General features: G+C 44.2%; 1 protein-coding gene across 1 annotated transcript in view; it reads right to left on the bottom strand.

Moving 5' to 3' along the window:
• Window positions 1-18,480, bottom strand: part of LOC147124800 (choline transporter-like protein 1) — a 102,425-nt gene that overhangs the window by 61,469 nt on the left and 22,476 nt on the right. Inside the window, exons 2-3 of the mRNA XM_085993408.1 lie at window positions 15,279-15,368; window positions 2,810-2,952 (exon numbers count right to left, since the gene is read on the bottom strand). Coding sequence (XP_085849534.1) covers window positions 2,810-2,952; window positions 15,279-15,368 — 233 coding nt within the window. The remainder of the gene's footprint in view (window positions 1-2,809; window positions 2,953-15,278; window positions 15,369-18,480) is intronic.

Raw genomic sequence — 18,480 nt, 5'->3', positions numbered from 1 at the left:
CCTCTTGTGGGGCAGGAAACATTCTGGTGGAATTTCGGTAGTACAGATTTTAGGTTTATGTGATTGAAGTCCCCCGCGACGATAAAAGCTCCGTCTGGGTGCGCAGTTTGTTGTTCGCTGATGGCCCTGTCGAGGTCCTTCAGTGCTAGTTTGGCATTAGCGCGTGGTGGGATGTTGACCGCAGTGATAACAGCCGTGAATTCCCGAGGCAGGTAGAAGGGTCTGCACCTTACCATGAGGAATTCCAAATCAGCCGAACAGGATCTATCGATTATGTCCGTGTTAGTGCACCAGGCATCGTTAGTGTAAATGCACAAACCGCCTCCCTTGCTCTTACCGGAGTCTACAGTTCTGTCGGCGCGGAAGACCGTGCGTCCTTCTAGCTGGATGGTGGTGTCAGGGATGCCGTTGTTCAACCAGGTCTCTGTGAAGATCATGGCGCAGCATTCCTTTGTCCTTTTCTGTGAGGAGAGATCAAGTTTGATCTCATCCATTTTATTTTCTAGTGACCTGACGTTGGCCAGGAAAATACTTGGGAGGGAGGGTTTGTGTGGGGCCCTCTTCAGCCTATTTTGGATTCCGGCCCTCTTACCCCGCTTCTGCTTGCGTTCTCTGCGCCGACTTTACACGTATATATATTAATGATCTAGACAAGGGAACTAGATGTAATATCTCCAAATTTGCAGATGACACAAAGCTGGGTGGGCGTGTGTGCTGTGAGGAGGATGCAGAGAAACTCCCGTATGATTTGGACAGGGTGGGTGATTGGGCAGAAGCATGGCAGATGCAATATAACGTGGATAAATGTGAGGTTATCCACTTTGGTGGCAAAAACAGGAAGGCAGATTATCTGAATGGCAATAGATTGGGAGAAGGGGAAGTGCAACGAGACCTGGGTGTCCTTGTGCACCAGTCGCTGAAGGTAAGCATGCAGGTGCAGCAGGCGGTTAAGAAGGCAAATGGTATGTTGGCCTTCGTAGCAAGAGGGTTTGAGTACAGTAACAAGGATGTCTTGCTGCAGTTGTACAGGGCCTTGGTGAGACCACATCTTGAGTAGTGTGCGCAGTTTTGGTCACCTTATCTGAGGAAGGATGTTCTTGCCATGGAAGGAGTTCAACGAAGATTCACCAGGCTGATACCTGGGATGGCAGGAATGACGTATGAGGAGAGATTGGATCGAATGGGCTTGTACTCGCTGGAGTTTAGAAGAATGAGAGGGGATCTCATCGAAACTTATAAAATTCTGACAGGACTGGACAGACTAGATGCAGGAAAGATGTTCCCGATGGTCGGGGAGTCCAGAACCAGGGGTCACAGTCTAAGGATAAGGAGTAGGCCATTTAGGACAGAAATGAGGAGGAATTTCTTCACCCAGAGAGTGGTGAACCTGTGGAATTCTCTACCACAGAAGGCAGTAGAGGCCAATTCATTAAATATATTCAAGAAGGTGTTGGATATATTTCTTAAGGCTAAAGGGACCAAGGGGTATGGGGAGAAAGCAGGGACCAAGGGGTATGGGGAGAAAGCAGGGACCGGGTACTGAATTTGGATGATCAGCCATGATCGCATTGAATGGCGGAGCAGGCTCGAGGGGCCGAATAGCCTACTCCTATCTTCTATGTTTCAATGGCACTATTTCGAAGAGGAGCATGGGACTTATCCCCAGTGTCCTGGTCAATACTTACCCCTCAATCAACATCACAAAAACAGATTACCTGGTCATTATCACATTGTTGTTTGCAGGAGCTTGCGGTGTGCAAATTGGCTGCCGCGTTTCCTACATTACAACAGTGACTACACTTCATTGGCTGTAAAGCACTTTGGGATGTCCTGAGGTCATGAATGATGCTATATAAATGCAAGTCTTTCTTTCCTTTTACGATCAGCTAAAAATGGATATTAGAAGGAAAAAACTGTAAAACAGCAACAGAGTTTGTGCACTATTACTTTAATATTAAACATATTACTGGGTCTTTTACCTACGACACTTTTAACATTATAAAGGCTCCACTGATTAGTCGATGAGGCAAATACAAAGAAAGTAAGTGTTAAGCAAATCCAGTTGTACTTGGTTAGATATTAGGGAAAATGGAAGGAAAATATTAGAAACAATTTAGCCAATACACCTCTACAAATGCAGGTGGACAAGGTAAGCAAATGTCCTTCCTTTCCAGTATATGCCCCAGAACCACCTACATTAATATTCACTAGAGTGCTGCAGCACCCAGTTTTGCATTTCCTACAAAGGTTCCAATGATACGAAACACAATGGGTGATGGAATTGGCAGAAATCAAACGGGATGGTTTTGGGGCTTGCAAAAGTTAAGCTCCAGAAAGTTCTGCCTCATCTCACCCATGGGCTTGAAGACCCTACAATGAAGGGGATCTTTCTTCTTCATTCCACATCCTCCACCGCTGGAGACAGAACCAGTAGCAATATTGGGAGCTGAGGAGATAGAAGGTCCTCATGTGGGACCTGCCACCAGGACACATCTTAAAAAAAAAAAAACCCTGATTTTTCTTTTCTCCAAAAAGAACCTAATTTGCAGTATTTAAAAATTTTTACTTAATAGGGAAAAAGAAATAAGGGCGCATGTAGTCTTGACATGATGTTTGGGCATCTCTGCTGTTAAAAATCTAGAAATGAAGGTTTCTGTATTTTCCATTGCCAGACTACAAATTAATATTTCATGCAACAGGATACATCGCAGATTCCTAATAAAATCTCATATTTAGAAGATATGGGATCCAGCATGATCTATAATGTAACATAGTGCACATCATTCTAGAATACCAACAATATACTTACTTCTCGTCTGTGAGATCAAGACCAGTCCATTTATCTTGTTCCACTTTGGCGTTCTTTTGGCCACAAATGTTTCCATAACTATCATAGCCAAATACCAGCCTCTGTGCTGCTCCAGAAGCTATTGCAAAGCCACAAATGACAATCTACAAAAGAACATTTCACAAGCTTAGTGTCATACCTTAATCATAGCATCGTAATTTGGACTGCTTTATATGAAGAGAATTTTGTAGATAGTTACAGAAAATGGATGGCAATATAGATTTTAACATCAGCATCACCCAATTTGGTCAGTTGATGGCACAAGTTTCTCAATTAGTTCATCTGTATGTGAATTCACTTGTTAACCTCAAGAACCACGCTGGGGCGGGTTTTAAAATTTAAGTTCATAGCTATCTGCCACAGCACACCAGTTTTTGCCTTATTGAAATCTTTCATTACTATTTTATTCCTGTAAAAATTCTTATGCTTCATTTAAAATGGCTAAAACAGCAAGTGTGCAGTGTGGAGTACCAGTTACGTCCCAGGTTCCATGCCCGAGCTGAATTAGCTGATATCAGCTAGGATGGTGAAGAGGGCACTGCGGCTGATCTCTGGATTAGGGGTGGGGGGTTGGGGTCAGAATAAGAAGCACATCCATGGTCCCCACTCCCAGTCACTACCTAGAAAACACAACTGGAAAATATGTACTTATGGACAGTAGGACAGAACAGGATCAGTTTATGATCTCTCTCCTCTCACCCATGGTTAAAGAGACTGCAGATATCCACTGTCTAGATTTAAAGGTGAAAACAATATTTAAAGACACACTGGAGAATTGTAGGCACTTGTAGAACTATGCCCCAGCATGTGCATCCACCTTGAGAATAGGACAGGATAAAACTGTGGAGGCTGGGAAAGCAAGGGGTGGGTGGGGGGAGGGGAGTGGGTGGGGGGTTGTTAACGGGCAGGGTGGGAGCAGGGCCCGGGAGAACAAGAGTGAAATAAAATCTCGGGGAGTCGGAAAAGTTGCTACCCAACAAGTGAAGGAATTTGGAAACTCATACACTGGTGAAAACATGGGAATAAGGGCAGTGATGCAGTTAAATCATGAACAGACATGCACTAGCCCCTAATACAAAAGCAAAATACTGCAGATGCTGAAAATCTGAAATAAAAACAGAAAATGCTGGAAATACTCAGGTCAGGCAACATCTGTGGAGAGAGAAACAGTTAACGTTTCAGGTCGCTGGCCCTTCATCAGACCTTCCCTTTTGTTCTTTCCTCCCCTCCCCAATTTCCCTGCCCCTACACTTGCTTAAAAATGTTTCATCTCCAACTTTTTCCAGTTCTGATGAAGGGTCATCGACCTGAAATGTTAACTCTGTTTCTCTCTCCACAGATGCTGCCTGAGCTGCTGAGTATTTCAAGCATTTTCTGTTTTAATTGCACTAGCCCCGAAGCCGGTTATACTGCTTGCATGGAGTTTCCAGTCAATTCAGTAGGGCTGCAGAAGTTTTGATAAACAGACTTGCATAATTTCCCTCAGATGGAGGAGGAAGAATTAATGCATTGTTGGTCTCACTCCCGCAAATCAAGTCTCTCTAAGTGGGTCACCATGTGCTTTCTTGCTTTATTCTACTTCTGAAGGCAGTGTGACATGTGGTTACCTGTTGTTGGCAATGGGCCAGAAATACATTGCAAGTCGTAACCTGAAATAAATATATATATTCTTCCCCTCTCTGCTCAAACAGAAGTCTTCAACAGCGTGTTGCTCCAAGTTAGTTTGGGATGGGGAGAAGGATGCTACAGTAGGCCGCAAAAGTATAACAGCCCAGAAATTTGCCTATATTAGGGGTTTTAAATCAAGGTTACTACAAGGAGTCCCACGACACAGCATGCTAGTCAGGCTTATGCGCAGTGGGAAGTAGGGCATTTAATTTCTCTAAAGCACAAATGACTGTCAGCAAAAGTAAGTTTTTTAGCACGTCAGAGAGGACAGTATATGCTAGAGCACATGGCCCCCACACTCTCCCGGGACTTTTTGGTTCTACTGGCTCAAGTTGGGGTTTTGTTTTTACTGATTACCGTGTGAAACACCGGTGTGTTTTTCCATTCCAAACTTTTTCAACTTTAAGCATTTTGTGGGCTTAATGGCGCAACCGTAAATGAGCCAAGTGGGCCTTGTTCATGGCAGCATTACAAGCCTTTCTTGCAATGCTCTACCATAAGAGTAATGTCACTGATAGCACCAGAGATGTGAAAGTGGAATCTGCACCAAATTAGTAGAGTAGTCCAGATTAGCAAAGTTGATCTGGAGCCAGCCCCCTCCCCACCCAAGTATTCACTGTTCAACTACCACTCCTGGCCCCCGTGTTAGTGACATTGTTAATGTCTCCCTTTCAATCAGGCACAATCCTTCTTCCTTTCAAAATCACCATCAGCTCAAAACCACACTTGGCCCACCCTTGCATTCCAACTACCGTCCGATCCCTCACTTTCCTTTATCTCCAAGGTCTCCAAAATAAACTAGCGAGACACATAAAAACAGACTGTAAAAGCTTCTATAGGCATGTAAAAAGGAAAAGATTAGTGAAAGTAAATGTGGGACCCTTACAGGCTGAGACAGGAAAAATTATAATGGGGAATAAGGAAAGGGCAAAGAAATTAAACAAATACTGGGTCTGTCTTCCCGGAAATAGTGGAGAACCAAGGCTCAAGAGAGAAAGAGGAACTGAAAGAAATTATTAGTAAAAAAAAAAATTGTACTGGAGAAATTAATGAATTAATTAACCGAAAGCCGATAAATCCCCTGGACCTGATGGCCTACATCCTAGGATTTTGAAAGAGGTGGCTATAGAGATAGTGGATGCACTGGTTGTCATCTTCCAAAATTCCATTGATTCCAGAACGGTTCCCGCAGATTGGAAGGTAGCAAATGTAACCCCACTATTTAAGAAAGGGGGGAGGGGGGAAAAGAGAGAAAACGGCAAACTACAGATCAGTTAGCCTGACATCAGTAGTAGGGAAAATGCTAGAATCTATTAAGGACATGGTAACAAGGCACTTAGAAAATAATAATAGGATTTGGCAGAGTCAACACAGATTTATGAAAGAGAAATCGTGTTTGACAAATCTGTTAGTTTTTGGAGGTTGTAACTAGCGGAATACTGAGACCGAGGAGTTAAAGAGCAGGGAGCAAGAGCAGCCCAGACACACCGGCGGCAGCAGCGAGAGCGGCCCTGGGTGGAGACTGAGTGCGGCAACCGAGGAGTTAAAGAGCGGCAACAGAGAGAAGTAAAAAGTAATCGAAGTGCGACGTCACCACAAAGCAGGTGATTGGTTGGTGAGCATTTCTCTCTATTTTCCAAACTTAATTTTTGTGGTTTATAGTTTCTCGGGTCTCTGTTGTGTAGTGGGGAGTGGTAGTAAACAAGAGCCCTTGAGTATATCATTTAATTGTAGTGTAATTAGTGGTATTGATTTGATTTAATTTGAATTAATTAAAGGGTAAGTCATGGCAGCACAGCTCGATCCTGTGGCATGCTCTTCCTGTACTATGTGGGAAATCAGAGACACTTCTTGTGTCCCCGACGACCATGTGTGCGGGAAGTGTATCTAGCTGCAGCTACTGACAGACCGCAGTGGATGGATACATACTGGAGCATTTGCGATGCTGGAGGACATCGTGGATAGCACATTTAGGGAGTTGGTCACGCCGCAGGTAAAAACTGCACAGGCAGGAAGGGAATGGGTGACCACCAGGCAGAGTATTAGGCGCAGGCAGGTAGTGCAGGGGTCCCCTGTGGCCATCCCCCTTTCAAACAGATATACCACTTTGGATATTGTTGAGGGAGATGGCTCATCAGGGGAAGGCAGCAGCAGCCAAATTCCTGGCACCATGGGTGGTCCTGCTGCACAGGACAAGAGGAAAAAGAGCAGGAGAGCTATAGTGATAGGGGATTCAATTGTAAGGGGAATAGTTAGACGTTTCTGCGGTCGCAAACGAGACTCTAGGATGGTATATTGCCTCCCTGGTGCAAGGGTCAAGGATGTCTCGGGGCGGCTGCAGGGCATTCTGGAGTGGGAGGGTGAACAGCCAGTTGTCGTGCTGCATATAGGTACCAGCGATATAGGTAAAAAAATGGGATGTGGTCCTAAAAGCTGAATATAGGAAGTTAGGAGGTAAATTAAAAAATAGGACCTCAAAAAGGTAGTAATCTCAGGATTGCTACCAGGGCCACGTGCTAGTCAGAGTAGAAATAGAAGGATATTTCAGATGAATACGTGGCTAGAGGAATGGTGCAAGGGGGAGGGATTCAAATTCCTGGGACATTGGAACCAGTTCTGGGGGAGGTGGGACCAGTACAAACTGGATGGTTTGCACCTGGGCGGGACCGGGGCCGATGTCCTAGGGGGAGTGTTTGCTGGTGCTGTTGGGGAGGGTTTAAACTAAAATGGCAGGGGGTTGGGAACCTGTGCAGGGAGACAGAGGAAAGGGAAGCAAGGATAGAAACAAAAGACAGGAAGGAGAAAAGCAAAAGTAGAAGGCAGAGAAATCCAGGGTGTAAATCAAACAAGGCTACAGTAAATAATAATTCTAAAAGGGCTAAGAGTGTTAAAAAAACAAGCCTGAAGGCTTTGTGTCTTAATGCAAGGAGCATTCGTAAGAAGGTGGATGAATTAGCTGCGCAAATAGATGTAAACCGATATGATGTAATTGGAATTACGGAGACATGGCGCCAGGGTGATCAAGGCTGGGAATTCAACATCCAGGAGTATTCAATATTCAGGAAGGACAGGCAAAAAGGAAAAGGAGGTGGGGTAGCATTGCTGGTTAAAGAGGAGATTAACACAATAGTAAGGAAGGCTATTAGCTCTGATGATGTGGAAGATGTATGGGTAGAGCTGAGAAACACCAAGGGGTAGAAAACGTTAGTGGGCATTGTATACAGACCCCCAAACAGTAATGCTGAAGTTGGGGATGGCATTAAATGGGAAATTAGAGACGCGTGCAATAAGGGCGCAGCAGTTATCATGGGTGACTTTAATCTATATATAGATTGGGGTAACCAAATTAGTAACAATACTGTCGAGGAGGAATTCCTGGAGTGTATACAGGATGGTTTCCTGGACCAATATGTCAAGGAACCAACTAGAGATCAGGCCATCTTAGACTGGGCATTATGTAATGACAAAGGATTAATTAGCAATGTTGTTGTGCGAGACCCCTTGGGGAGGAGCGATCATAATATGATAAATTCTTCATTAAAATGAAGATTGAAGTAGTTGACTCAGAGACTATGGTCCTGAATTTAAATAAAGGAAACTACGATGGTATGAGGCACGAGTTGGCTAGGATGGATTGGGGAACTTTACTTAAAGGGATGACGGTGGACAGGCAATGGCAAACATTTAAAAAGAGCGCATGGATGAAGTACAGAATTTGTTCATCCCTGTTTGGCATAAAAATAAAAAAGGTGACTCAACCGTAGCTAACAAGGGAAATTAGGGATAGCATAAGATGCAAGGAGAGGACATATAATTTGGCCATAAAAAGCAGCAAACCTGAGGATTGGGAGCAGTTTAGGATTCGGCAAAGGAGGACAAAGGGATTAATTAAGAGGGGGGAAATAGAATACGAGTGTAAGCTTGCAGGGAACATAAAAACTGACAAAGCTTTTATAGATATGTGAAGAGAAAAAGATTGGAGAAGTCAAACGTAGGTCCCATGCAGTCACAATCAGGGGAATTTATAATGGGGAACAAAGAAATGGCAGACCAATTAAATGCATACTTTGGTTCTGTCTTCACAAAGGAGGACACAAATAACCTCCCAGAGATGTCGGGGAACATTGGGTCTAATGAGAGGGAGGAACTGAATGAAATCAGTATTTGTAGGGAAATGATGTTAGGGAAACTGACGGGATTGAAGGCCGATAAATCCCCAGGGCCTGATAATCTACATCCTAGGGTACTTAAGGAAGTGGCCCTAGGAATAGTAGATGCATTGCTGGTCATCTTCCAAAATTGTATAGACTTTGGCACAGTTCCCATGGATTGGAGGGTAGCTAATGTTACCCCACTATTCAAAAAAGGTGGTAGAGAGAAAACAGGGAATTATGGACCGATAAGCCTGACATCGGTAGTGGGGAAAATGCTAGAGTCCATTATAAAAGATGTAATAGCAGAGCACTTGGAAAACAGTGATAGGATCGGACAAAGTCAACATAGATTTACAAAAGGTAAATCATGCTCGACTAATCTACTGGAATTTTTTGAGGATGTAACTGGTAGAATAGATAAGGGAGAACCAGTGGATGTGGTGTATTTGGACTTTCAGAAGGCTTTCGATAAGGCCCCGCAAGAGATTAGCATGCAAAGTTTAAGCACATGGGATTGTATTATAGTTCTCTATCCAAGGTACTGTGTTGGATGACAGACAGACAGACATATATACGGACAAGGGAATTAGATGTAATATCTCCAAGTTTGCAGACAACACAAAGCTGGGTGGGCGCGTGTGTTGTGAGGGGAATGCCGAGAAACTCCAGTATGATTTGGACAGGTTGGGTGATTATACTGCATTTGCCATGCATCTGCCCAATGTGGATAAATGCGAGGTTATCCACTTCGGTGGCAAAAACAGGAAGACAGATTATCTGAATGGCAATAGATTGGGAAACGGGGAAGTGCACCAGTCGCTGAAGGTAAGCATGCAGATGCAGCAGGCGGTTAAGAAGGCAAATGGTATGTTGGCCTTCATACCGAGAGGATTCGAGTACAGGAGCAAGGATGTCTTGCTGCAGTTGTACAGGGCCTTGGTGAGACCACATCTTGAGTATTGTGTGCAGTTTTGGTTGCCTTATCTGAGGAAGGATGTTCTTGTCATGGAGAGAGTGCAGCAAAGATTCACCAGACTGATACCTGGGATGGCAAGAATGGCGTATGAGGAGAGATTGGGTCGATTAGGCTTATCGTCACTAGAGTTTAGAAGAATGAGAGGGGATCTCATTGAAACGTATAAAATTCTAATAGGACTAGACAGACTAGGTGCAGGAAGGTCGTTCCTGATGGCGGGGGAGTCCAGAACCAGGGATCACAGTCCAAGGATAAGGGGTAAGCCATTTAGGACTGAGATGAGGAGGAATTTCTTCACCCAGAGTGTGGTGAACCTGTGGAATTCTCTGCCACACAGGGCAGTTTAGGCTAATTCATTAAATATATTCAAGAAGGAGTTGGATATATTTCTTGAGACTAAAGGGATATGGGGAGAAAGCAGGGACAAGGTACTGAATTTGGATGATCAGCCATGGGCCCAGAAATTCGGGTCTCCACAGGCGAGTACGCATGAGGTACACACCATTGGCCCAATGGAAGTGCCGGTTTCGTGCATGCACTGCACATGCGCGGGAAACCGGCACTTCCGTTCCCTTGAAAGAAGGGGGTTGAGAGGTGGAACGCATGTGCCGGAGAAGCGGCGCATGCGCATCGAACTTGCGTTTTTTTCCCCAGGTTTTTCCAGGAGGGCAAGTCTGCAGCAGTTACACTTAAAAAAAAAAAAAAGCAGGCTAAGTGGTGAATTAAAATTAAAAAAAAATTTCCACAGGTTTATTATTTTTAAATACTTTAAAGAAAGGTACATTTATTTTTAGCCCCCATTAGAAAATGTAATTAATTTTTCAAAAATTTAAATTAGTTTAAAATAGTTATTTCATGTAATTTATAGTTATTTAAAAAATTTTTTTTTTTTTTTTTTTAAATTTATTTGAAGTTTCAGTGATGTTTTGGGGCTTATAGTATTTATAGGTTTGACAGCTCTTCCTGTCAAACTTATGAATGAAGCATTCCCTGTTACCATTGGCTCTCCATGGCCCACATGATCCCAGGGGATGCATCGAACTAAGCACTGCGTGCCGGCAGTTGGAGGAGGCCCAGGATCGGAATCCCACGCGGGCCCACAACTCAACGGCCGGCGCGCTAGGTAAGTGCACGTCGGGGGCTTGCACCCGCGGGAAGCCCCCGACCCGAATTTCTGGGCCCACATGATGATCTCATTAAATGGCGGAGCGGGCGCGAGGGGCCGAATGGCCTACTCCTGCTCCTATCTTCTATGTTTCTATGTAATAGATAAGGGGGAAACCAGTGGATGTGGTGTATTTGGGTTCTCAGAAGGCATTTAATGAGGTGCCACACAAGAGGTTATTAAACAAAGTTAGGGCTCATGGGTAATATACTAGCATGGATTGAGAATTGGTTAAAGGACAGAAAACAAACAGAGTACAAATAAACGGGTCATTTTCAGGTTGGCAGGCTGTAACTAGTGAGGTACCGTAAGGATCAGTGCTTGGGCCTCAGCTATTCACAATCTATATCAATGATTTGGATGGGGGGACTAAGTATAATATATCCAAGTTTGCTGCTGATACAAAGCTGGGTGGGAATGTAAGTTGTGAGGAAGATGCAAAGAGGCTTCAAGGGGATATAGAGAAGCTAAGTGAGTGGGCAAGAACATGGCAAATGGAATATAATGTGGAGAAATGTGAAGTTAATCACTTTTAAGGAAAAATAGAAAAGCAGAGTATTTTTTAAATGGAGAGAGATTGGGAAACGTTGGTGTTCAGAGGAACCTGGGTGTCCTTGTACACGAATCACTGAAAGTTAGCATGCAGGTACAGCAAGCAATTAGGAAAGCAAATGGTATGTTGGTCTTTATTACAAGAGGATTTGAGTATAAGAGCAAAGATGTCTTACTGCAATTATATAGGGCCCTGGTGAGACCACACCTGGAATATAGTGTAGAGTTTTGGTCTCCATATCCAAGGAAAGATATACTTGCCATAGAGGGAGTGCACCGATGGTTCACCAGCCTGGTTCCTGGGAGGGGGGGATTGTCCTATGAGGAGAGATTGAGTAGACTGGGTCTATTTTCTCTAGAATTTAGAAGAATGAGAGGTGATCTCATTGAAACATACAAAATTCTTACAGGGCTTGACAGGGTCGATTCAGGGAGGATGTTCCCCTGGCTGGGGGGTCTAGAACTAGGGGTCACAGTCTCAGAATAAGGGTCGGCCATTTAGGACTGAGATGAGGAGAAATTTCTTCGCTCAGAGGGTGGTGAATCTTTGGAATTCTCTACCCCAGAGGGCTGTGGAGGCTCAGTCGCTGAGTAAATTCAAGACAGAGGTCGATACATTTTTGGATACTAAGGGAATCAAGGGATATGGGGATATTGCAGGAAAGTGGAGATGAGGTAGAAGATGAATGGAGGAGCAGGCTCGAGGGGCCGAATGACCCTCTCCTGCTCCTATTTCTTATGTTCTTCAAAAGCCTTATTGCTCACCAGCTCCATACCCATTTCTTAACTCTCTGCAACATTTGTTGAAATCTAGAGATGGGCATTTATCAAATCCTAGCTGTGGATGAAGGGACTCAAGTTTGGATTAGCAGATCTGTGGGATGCAGGGAAATCCGGTCATGTATACTGCTCTGGTTCAAGTTTTAGGCCATGCGAGTGAGGAGTGCCCACAATATCTATAATGCATCTGTCCACAGCCACGAGACTGCTGCAATGGATCCATGCTAAAAGTATCCTCAGGCTTTCTTGCAACTTCAGACTGTTGACTTCAGCTCTACCAGGTTTTAGGGGTGGGAAAAAAGTGAACAGGGCAAATTCTCTCACTTGAATGGGGATCAAAGTAACTACTGCAGTTAGAGCTTATCTGCGGCTGTGCGGGCAGGTTCGCAATTTTAACTAAGTTCTGACGAAAGGTCATCGACCTTGTAGGATTTCGCAATAATTTTGAAATTTTCTACAGTTCCGAAGATTGATTTTTGATTAAAGAATACCTGGGTAGGCTATACCTTTAAAAATCCAGGGATCAAAATGGCCGTCAAACCTCGTGGCAGAAGAAAAAAGACAGTCTCTGTTCAAAGCACGGGCTGACAAAAAGGACTTGAAAGGCAGCCTGTGTGTGTCTGTGAAAAAGGATAATCAAAAATGGCTGTCCGACCTCATGGCAGAAGACACCACACAGTCTGTGTGCATATGAAAAGGAAAATCAAAGATGGCTGACAAAGGATTTAGAAAAAAACAGCCCCTGAAGTCAATGGAGTATCTAAACTGTCAATCAAAGGCAGTTCCGGGCGTTTCCCTGCAGGACAATCGATGTTTGTTTACAGAGAGTCTACAATGTTGACACAAAGGATTAACCACTTGAGACTGCCAATCAATTGCAGTTGGGCGTGACCACAGGACAATCAGATTGTTTACACTAACAGCCAAAGGTTGTTTACTCAGCAATTAAGGAAATAGACATTTTTTTTCAAACCGACAGCTCTATTCAAACCCATCACGATGAATGAGAATACATTCAAAAACCCATCATAAGGGAAATGGGTAATTCATCCAAACCCCATCAGAGTCAATGGGGACAGTTTGGATCCCTTTTGTTCAGCCCAGATACATCCGGATTTGGGCGGGAAGATTTTGGCCCCAAATGGGGTATAAGATAGCTTCTCAAGAAGCCATCTCTCTCTCTCTGCAGCCTCACCTCCGTGCCCATCTACAACTCAGGAGCCCGCCCAAGGGAGTGGAATACCAGCAGTTACTTTTAAACACTGGGGTATTTCCATTTTCGGGGTGGTGAAGAATCTAAGACCGCAAGGGCACGGGGCAGGCATTCATTGGTGAGCATAGATTTTCTGGCCCATTACAAGGCAACTTAGAATAGGTATAGGGGTGGGAATTTTGTTAAAACTGTAATTTTAGTCAATTTTCCCTCGTTGTGTCCGTTTTCTCCTCCCCTATTTAAGTAACAGTGTTGCACTAAGCAGAAAGTGCTGTCGTGGACACGAAGTGTACTGTATTAAAAGTGCTGTATTTAAGTAACAGTGTTGCACCAAGCAGAAAAGTGCTGTAGTGGACACTAAGTATGCTGTATTGAAGTAACAGTGTTGTGTTAAGCAAAAGTGCTGTACCAGGCATAAGTGTGTTGTATCGATTATTTTTAAGTTGTTTCTTCCTTTCTGTTTCAATAAATACTGGTCTGTTTTGCACCCAACCACGAGTCACGTTTTCTGTCTACATCGCTACCGAATAAGTCCGGTGGTCAGAACCGGGAATAGGGGAGCGATTCGAAACCGCACGGGGGTCCCTGGAGCAGCTCAGAGGCTGCTGACTGGCCAGAGACAATAACCCCAACCCCGCTAATAATTCCTACAACCTGCAATGTTAACTCTGTTTCTCTTTCCACAGATGCTGCCTGACCTGCTGAGTATTTCCAGCATTTTCTGTTTTTATCTGTTTTAATGTTGTGCCAGACATCCTCCATAAGTTGAATTCATGTCTCAGGTTTTTTTTTTTTTTTTAAATGGTAGATTCAGAAACAAGGAAGATATTTTGGTGGTTCCCACCTTGGGCTATGACAAAACTGAAATCAATCAGGCAAATGAGATGAAGGCAGTAATTCAGTGCGGCAATTCTGGCAAATGAGATGAAGGCAGTAATTCAGTGCAGCAATTCTTCAGATGTTCCTTTACTTCCTGTGCTTTGCTCTTGAAACTATGTTCAACTGTAACTCACTATCACCAATTGGTTATCCTCTCTGTGGTTGAAGACACCGTCTTTAAAGAATAGTGGAACTCCAGCCCTTAGAGGTGGAAAACTAATGAGGATGAGGATGATTAGAACAATTACTCTACAACTACAGGATTTGTACATATTGGCTTGTATTTTGGGTTAAGAATAACGGTGAGGCTAACAGTGCTCACCGGTATTATGGAGTAACTCGGACAGCAACTACCGGAGCCCGCACATCTGCAGTTAAACACGGAAATCAGGAAGCCGATGTCTGATTTGCCCTGCACCTCCACAAGTTCCGCGACACCAGTACCTCACCAAGAGATTCGGCATTAAAATGCACGAAGAGCGTGAAGTTGCTGTACTTACCCACTAGATACGCCAGAAAGTGAATTTTTAAATGGCATGGTAAGTCTTATTATTGCCAATCAACCTTTCTGGCACTGAAAAATTAATTTACAAGTGTGGCGTCTCATTCCTTCAGAATTTAATTATTGTTGGAAATTTAAAAAAAATTTTCCTTAAACTTTTTCTTGGTCTCTTATCTCTCTCAATTCCATCTTTCTTTCCCTCTCTATTTCCTTTTCTGCCTATGATTTTACATTGATTTAAATATTCTAATTTATACTTCCTGGTTTAGACTGTTTCAGTGAGGATTCTTCAATCTGATTGGTTGAGGAGACACAATGTTGCTTGTCCTGCTCGCCCACGCCACAGATCCCCTGTAGAGGGCGCCGCACTGAAAAGGATCTCTAGTAACCGCAAGTTGCCGCTCATAAGCCCGCGAAAAGTTTGTGGGCAGCTGCAAACATGATGAACAGTGAGCGCCATTCTGTTGCTGCTGACGGCAAAATCTGGGCCAATAAAATTTTGATAAACAAATCCCTTCAACGAAAATGAAGCTGAACTTACCATGCCAATGCAGAATAGAATAAGTATCAGCAGCCACAGGACGTCTGTACAGCTGCGTTTCTCCAGTGGCTTCCATTGTCGAGAGGAGTTCTAAAGAAAAACAAATAAACAGATGGACTAAATGGGACCTTCTCTTCATACACAATGACACAATAAACCAGTTGCGCAAGTTCAACAAAGTTGTAGTTATTCAAATTGCAGAAGCCAATTCCAGAAATAACTTTTCTTCTCTGGCCCAGCGCGACAATTTATTGCACAACATCCTCCCTTGCACGTTACTCAAAGACAGATACTATTTTGAAAAATAAATGCAAAACCATCCATGCCAATTAATCACGATTCTGCTCTACTACAAACAGCTTAAAGGACTACCAAATTGTAAAATACAGCAAATAGGTGCTGCCTGTAACTACGCAATAGGTTGTAACAAATAGATGTAGAGGAGTTTTATTACAGTCTTGATCGCCACCAGATACCAGGTCTGACTCCCACCTCAACCGTAATTTCTGGAATGGTGTGGAAAGTAACTATTTAAGGTTACGGTCATTTTTGCAAAAGCAAAATACTGCGGATGCTGGAAATTTGAAACAAAAACAGAAAATGCTGGAAACACTCAGCAGGTCAGGCAGCATCTGCAGAGAGAGTTAATGTTTCAGGTCAATGACCTTTCGTCAGAACTGGAAAAAGGTGAAGATGTAACAGTATTTTAAGCAAGTGCAGGGGCAGGGAAAGGGGGGAGGGGAGGAAAGAACAAAAGGGAAGGTCTGTGATAAGGTGGAAGGCAGGAGAGATTAAATGACAAAAGGTATGATGGTACAAAGCAAAAGGAAATGGTAATGGGACAAGTAAAGAAACAAAAGATGGGCCTAGAAAGGGTGTAAATGAGAAAATCAGAATCAACAGCAGCCATATGGAAAAAAGAGGGACAGAGGGTACGGTCTAAAATTGTTGAACTCAATGTTGAGTCCAGAAGTCTGTAAAGTGCCTAATCGAAAGATGAGGTGCTGTTCCTCGAGCTTAGTTGAAACAGTGTAGGAGGCTGAAGACAGTGGTCAGAGTTGGAGTGGAGTGGAGAATTAAAGTGACAGGCGACCGGAAGCTCGGAGTCACGCTTACGGACTGAACGGAGGTGTTCCGCAAAGCGGTCACTCAATCTGCGTTTGGTCTCCCCAATGTAGAGTAGCAAATACAGTATACTAAATTGCAAGTACAAGTAAATCGCTGTTTCATCTGGAAGGAGTGTTTGGGGCTCTGGACAGTGGGAAGGGAGGAACATTCTTTGTTCCAGTCCTACTCAGGTCCCCTCCCTCACCTCTTTTTCCAGTGCAGTGATGACTATCGGTCCAGTTTCCTGTTCTCGCCCTGAACTAGAAAATTTCATTCACTTTGCTTCCAATTTCCACCCTTCCCTCACCTTCACATGGTCCATCGCTGACTCTTCCCTTCCTCGACTTCTCTGTCTCCATTTCTGAGGATAGGCTATCGACAAACATCTACTATAAGCCCACTGACTCCCTGGACCAGCTACCTGGACTACACTTCCTCCCACCCCACTTCCTGTAAGGACTCTATTCCATTCTTAGTTCCTCCGTCTTAGTGCATCAGCTCCGACGATGCCGCCTTCCATACTAGTGCTTTCGATATGTCTTCCTTTTTCCTCAACCGAGGGTTCACCTCTACCATGGTTGACATGATCCTCGACCGTGTCCGTTCCATTTCCAGCACTTCTGCTCTCACCCCTTCCCCTCCCTCCAAGAACCATGATAGGGTTCCCCTTGTCCTCACCTTTCACCCCACCAGCCTCAACATTCAATGGATCATCCTCCGCCATCTCCAGCGTGATCCCACCACCAAACACATCTTCCTCTTCCCTCCCATTTCAGCATTCCGAAGGGACTGCTCCCTCTGCGATACCCTGGTCCACTCCTCAATCACCCCCAACACCCACTCCCTTCCCACAGCACCTTCCTGTGCAAGCGCAGGAGACGCAACACCTGCCCTTTTACCTCCTCCCTTCCCATTGTCCAGGGCCCCAAACACTCCTCCAGGTGAAACATTTACTTGTACTTCTTGCAATTTAGTAATCTGTATTCGCTGCTGACGATGCGGTTTCCTCTACACTGGGGAGACCAAACGCAGATTGGGTGACCGCTTTGCGGAACACCTCTGTTCAGTCCTTAAGCGTGACCCCGAGCTTCCGGTCGCCTGTCACTTTAACTCTCCGCTCCACTCCCACTCTGACCTCTCACTGTTCTAATGAAGCTCAACCTAAGCTTGAGGAACAGCACCTCATCTTTCGATAAAGGCACTTTGCAGCCTTCTGGACTCAACATCGAGTTCAACAATCTCAGACAACCACCTCTGCCCCTATTTTTTCACCTGGCAGCTGTTGATGATTCTGCCATTCCCATTTACACCTCTTCTAGACTCATCTTTTGGTTCTTTACTGGTCCTATTACCATCTCCTTTTGCTTTGTACAATCATACATTGTCATTTAATCACTCCTGCCTTCCACCCTATCACAGATTCAAACTTGTGTTGCAGCAAATACAAGGGCTTTGCCTTGAAGGATCTGTATGCTTGGTGTATTCTTGTGTTAAATGCTGACAATTAGTATATTCGGTCCACACTTCAACAACTGTCGTCCCTGGGAATGTGCCATGAAAAATCCTATGAGCGCCATGGTGAAGAGTGGGGGTATTTGAAGAAAAAGAGAACTGTAAGAGAGCTAGATGAAGTGATGGTTGGGGGGGGGGGGGGGGGGTGGAGAGTAAGAGAGAAGGAAGGGTGAAGAACCTGGACACCTATTGGTAACTAGGACAGTGCAGCAAGTTATTGCCCTCGCTGTAGCCCCCTAAGGTTACCAATGGATTTTAGGGATTATTCGAAGTAATGGAACAATATGGCGAGAGTAGTTTTACCATTCCCCCCACCCTTTGAAACTTCACTCAGGTCATTGAAGGTCCAAAGGTCCTGCTACCATTTTGAATCAAACCAATAGCTGACAAATTGAAGCTTCTGTAGCAAGCTACTTTGAGTACCAACGACAATCCTAAAAACAATAAAATTATGAGGGGCCTAGATAGAGTGGATAGGAAGGACCTATTACCCTTAGAGAGGTCAATAACCAAGGGGCATAGATTTAAAGTAACTGGTAGAAGGATTAGAGGGGATTTGAGGAGAACTTTTTTCACCCAGAGG

This window comes from Somniosus microcephalus, chromosome 1, assembly GCF_052327205.1.
Source record: "Somniosus microcephalus isolate GS21.2 chromosome 1, FLI_Smic_1.0, whole genome shotgun sequence".
NCBI classification, from domain to species: Eukaryota; Metazoa; Chordata; class Chondrichthyes; order Squaliformes; family Somniosidae; genus Somniosus; species Somniosus microcephalus.
This window is presented reverse-complemented; position numbering and strand designations above follow the sequence as displayed.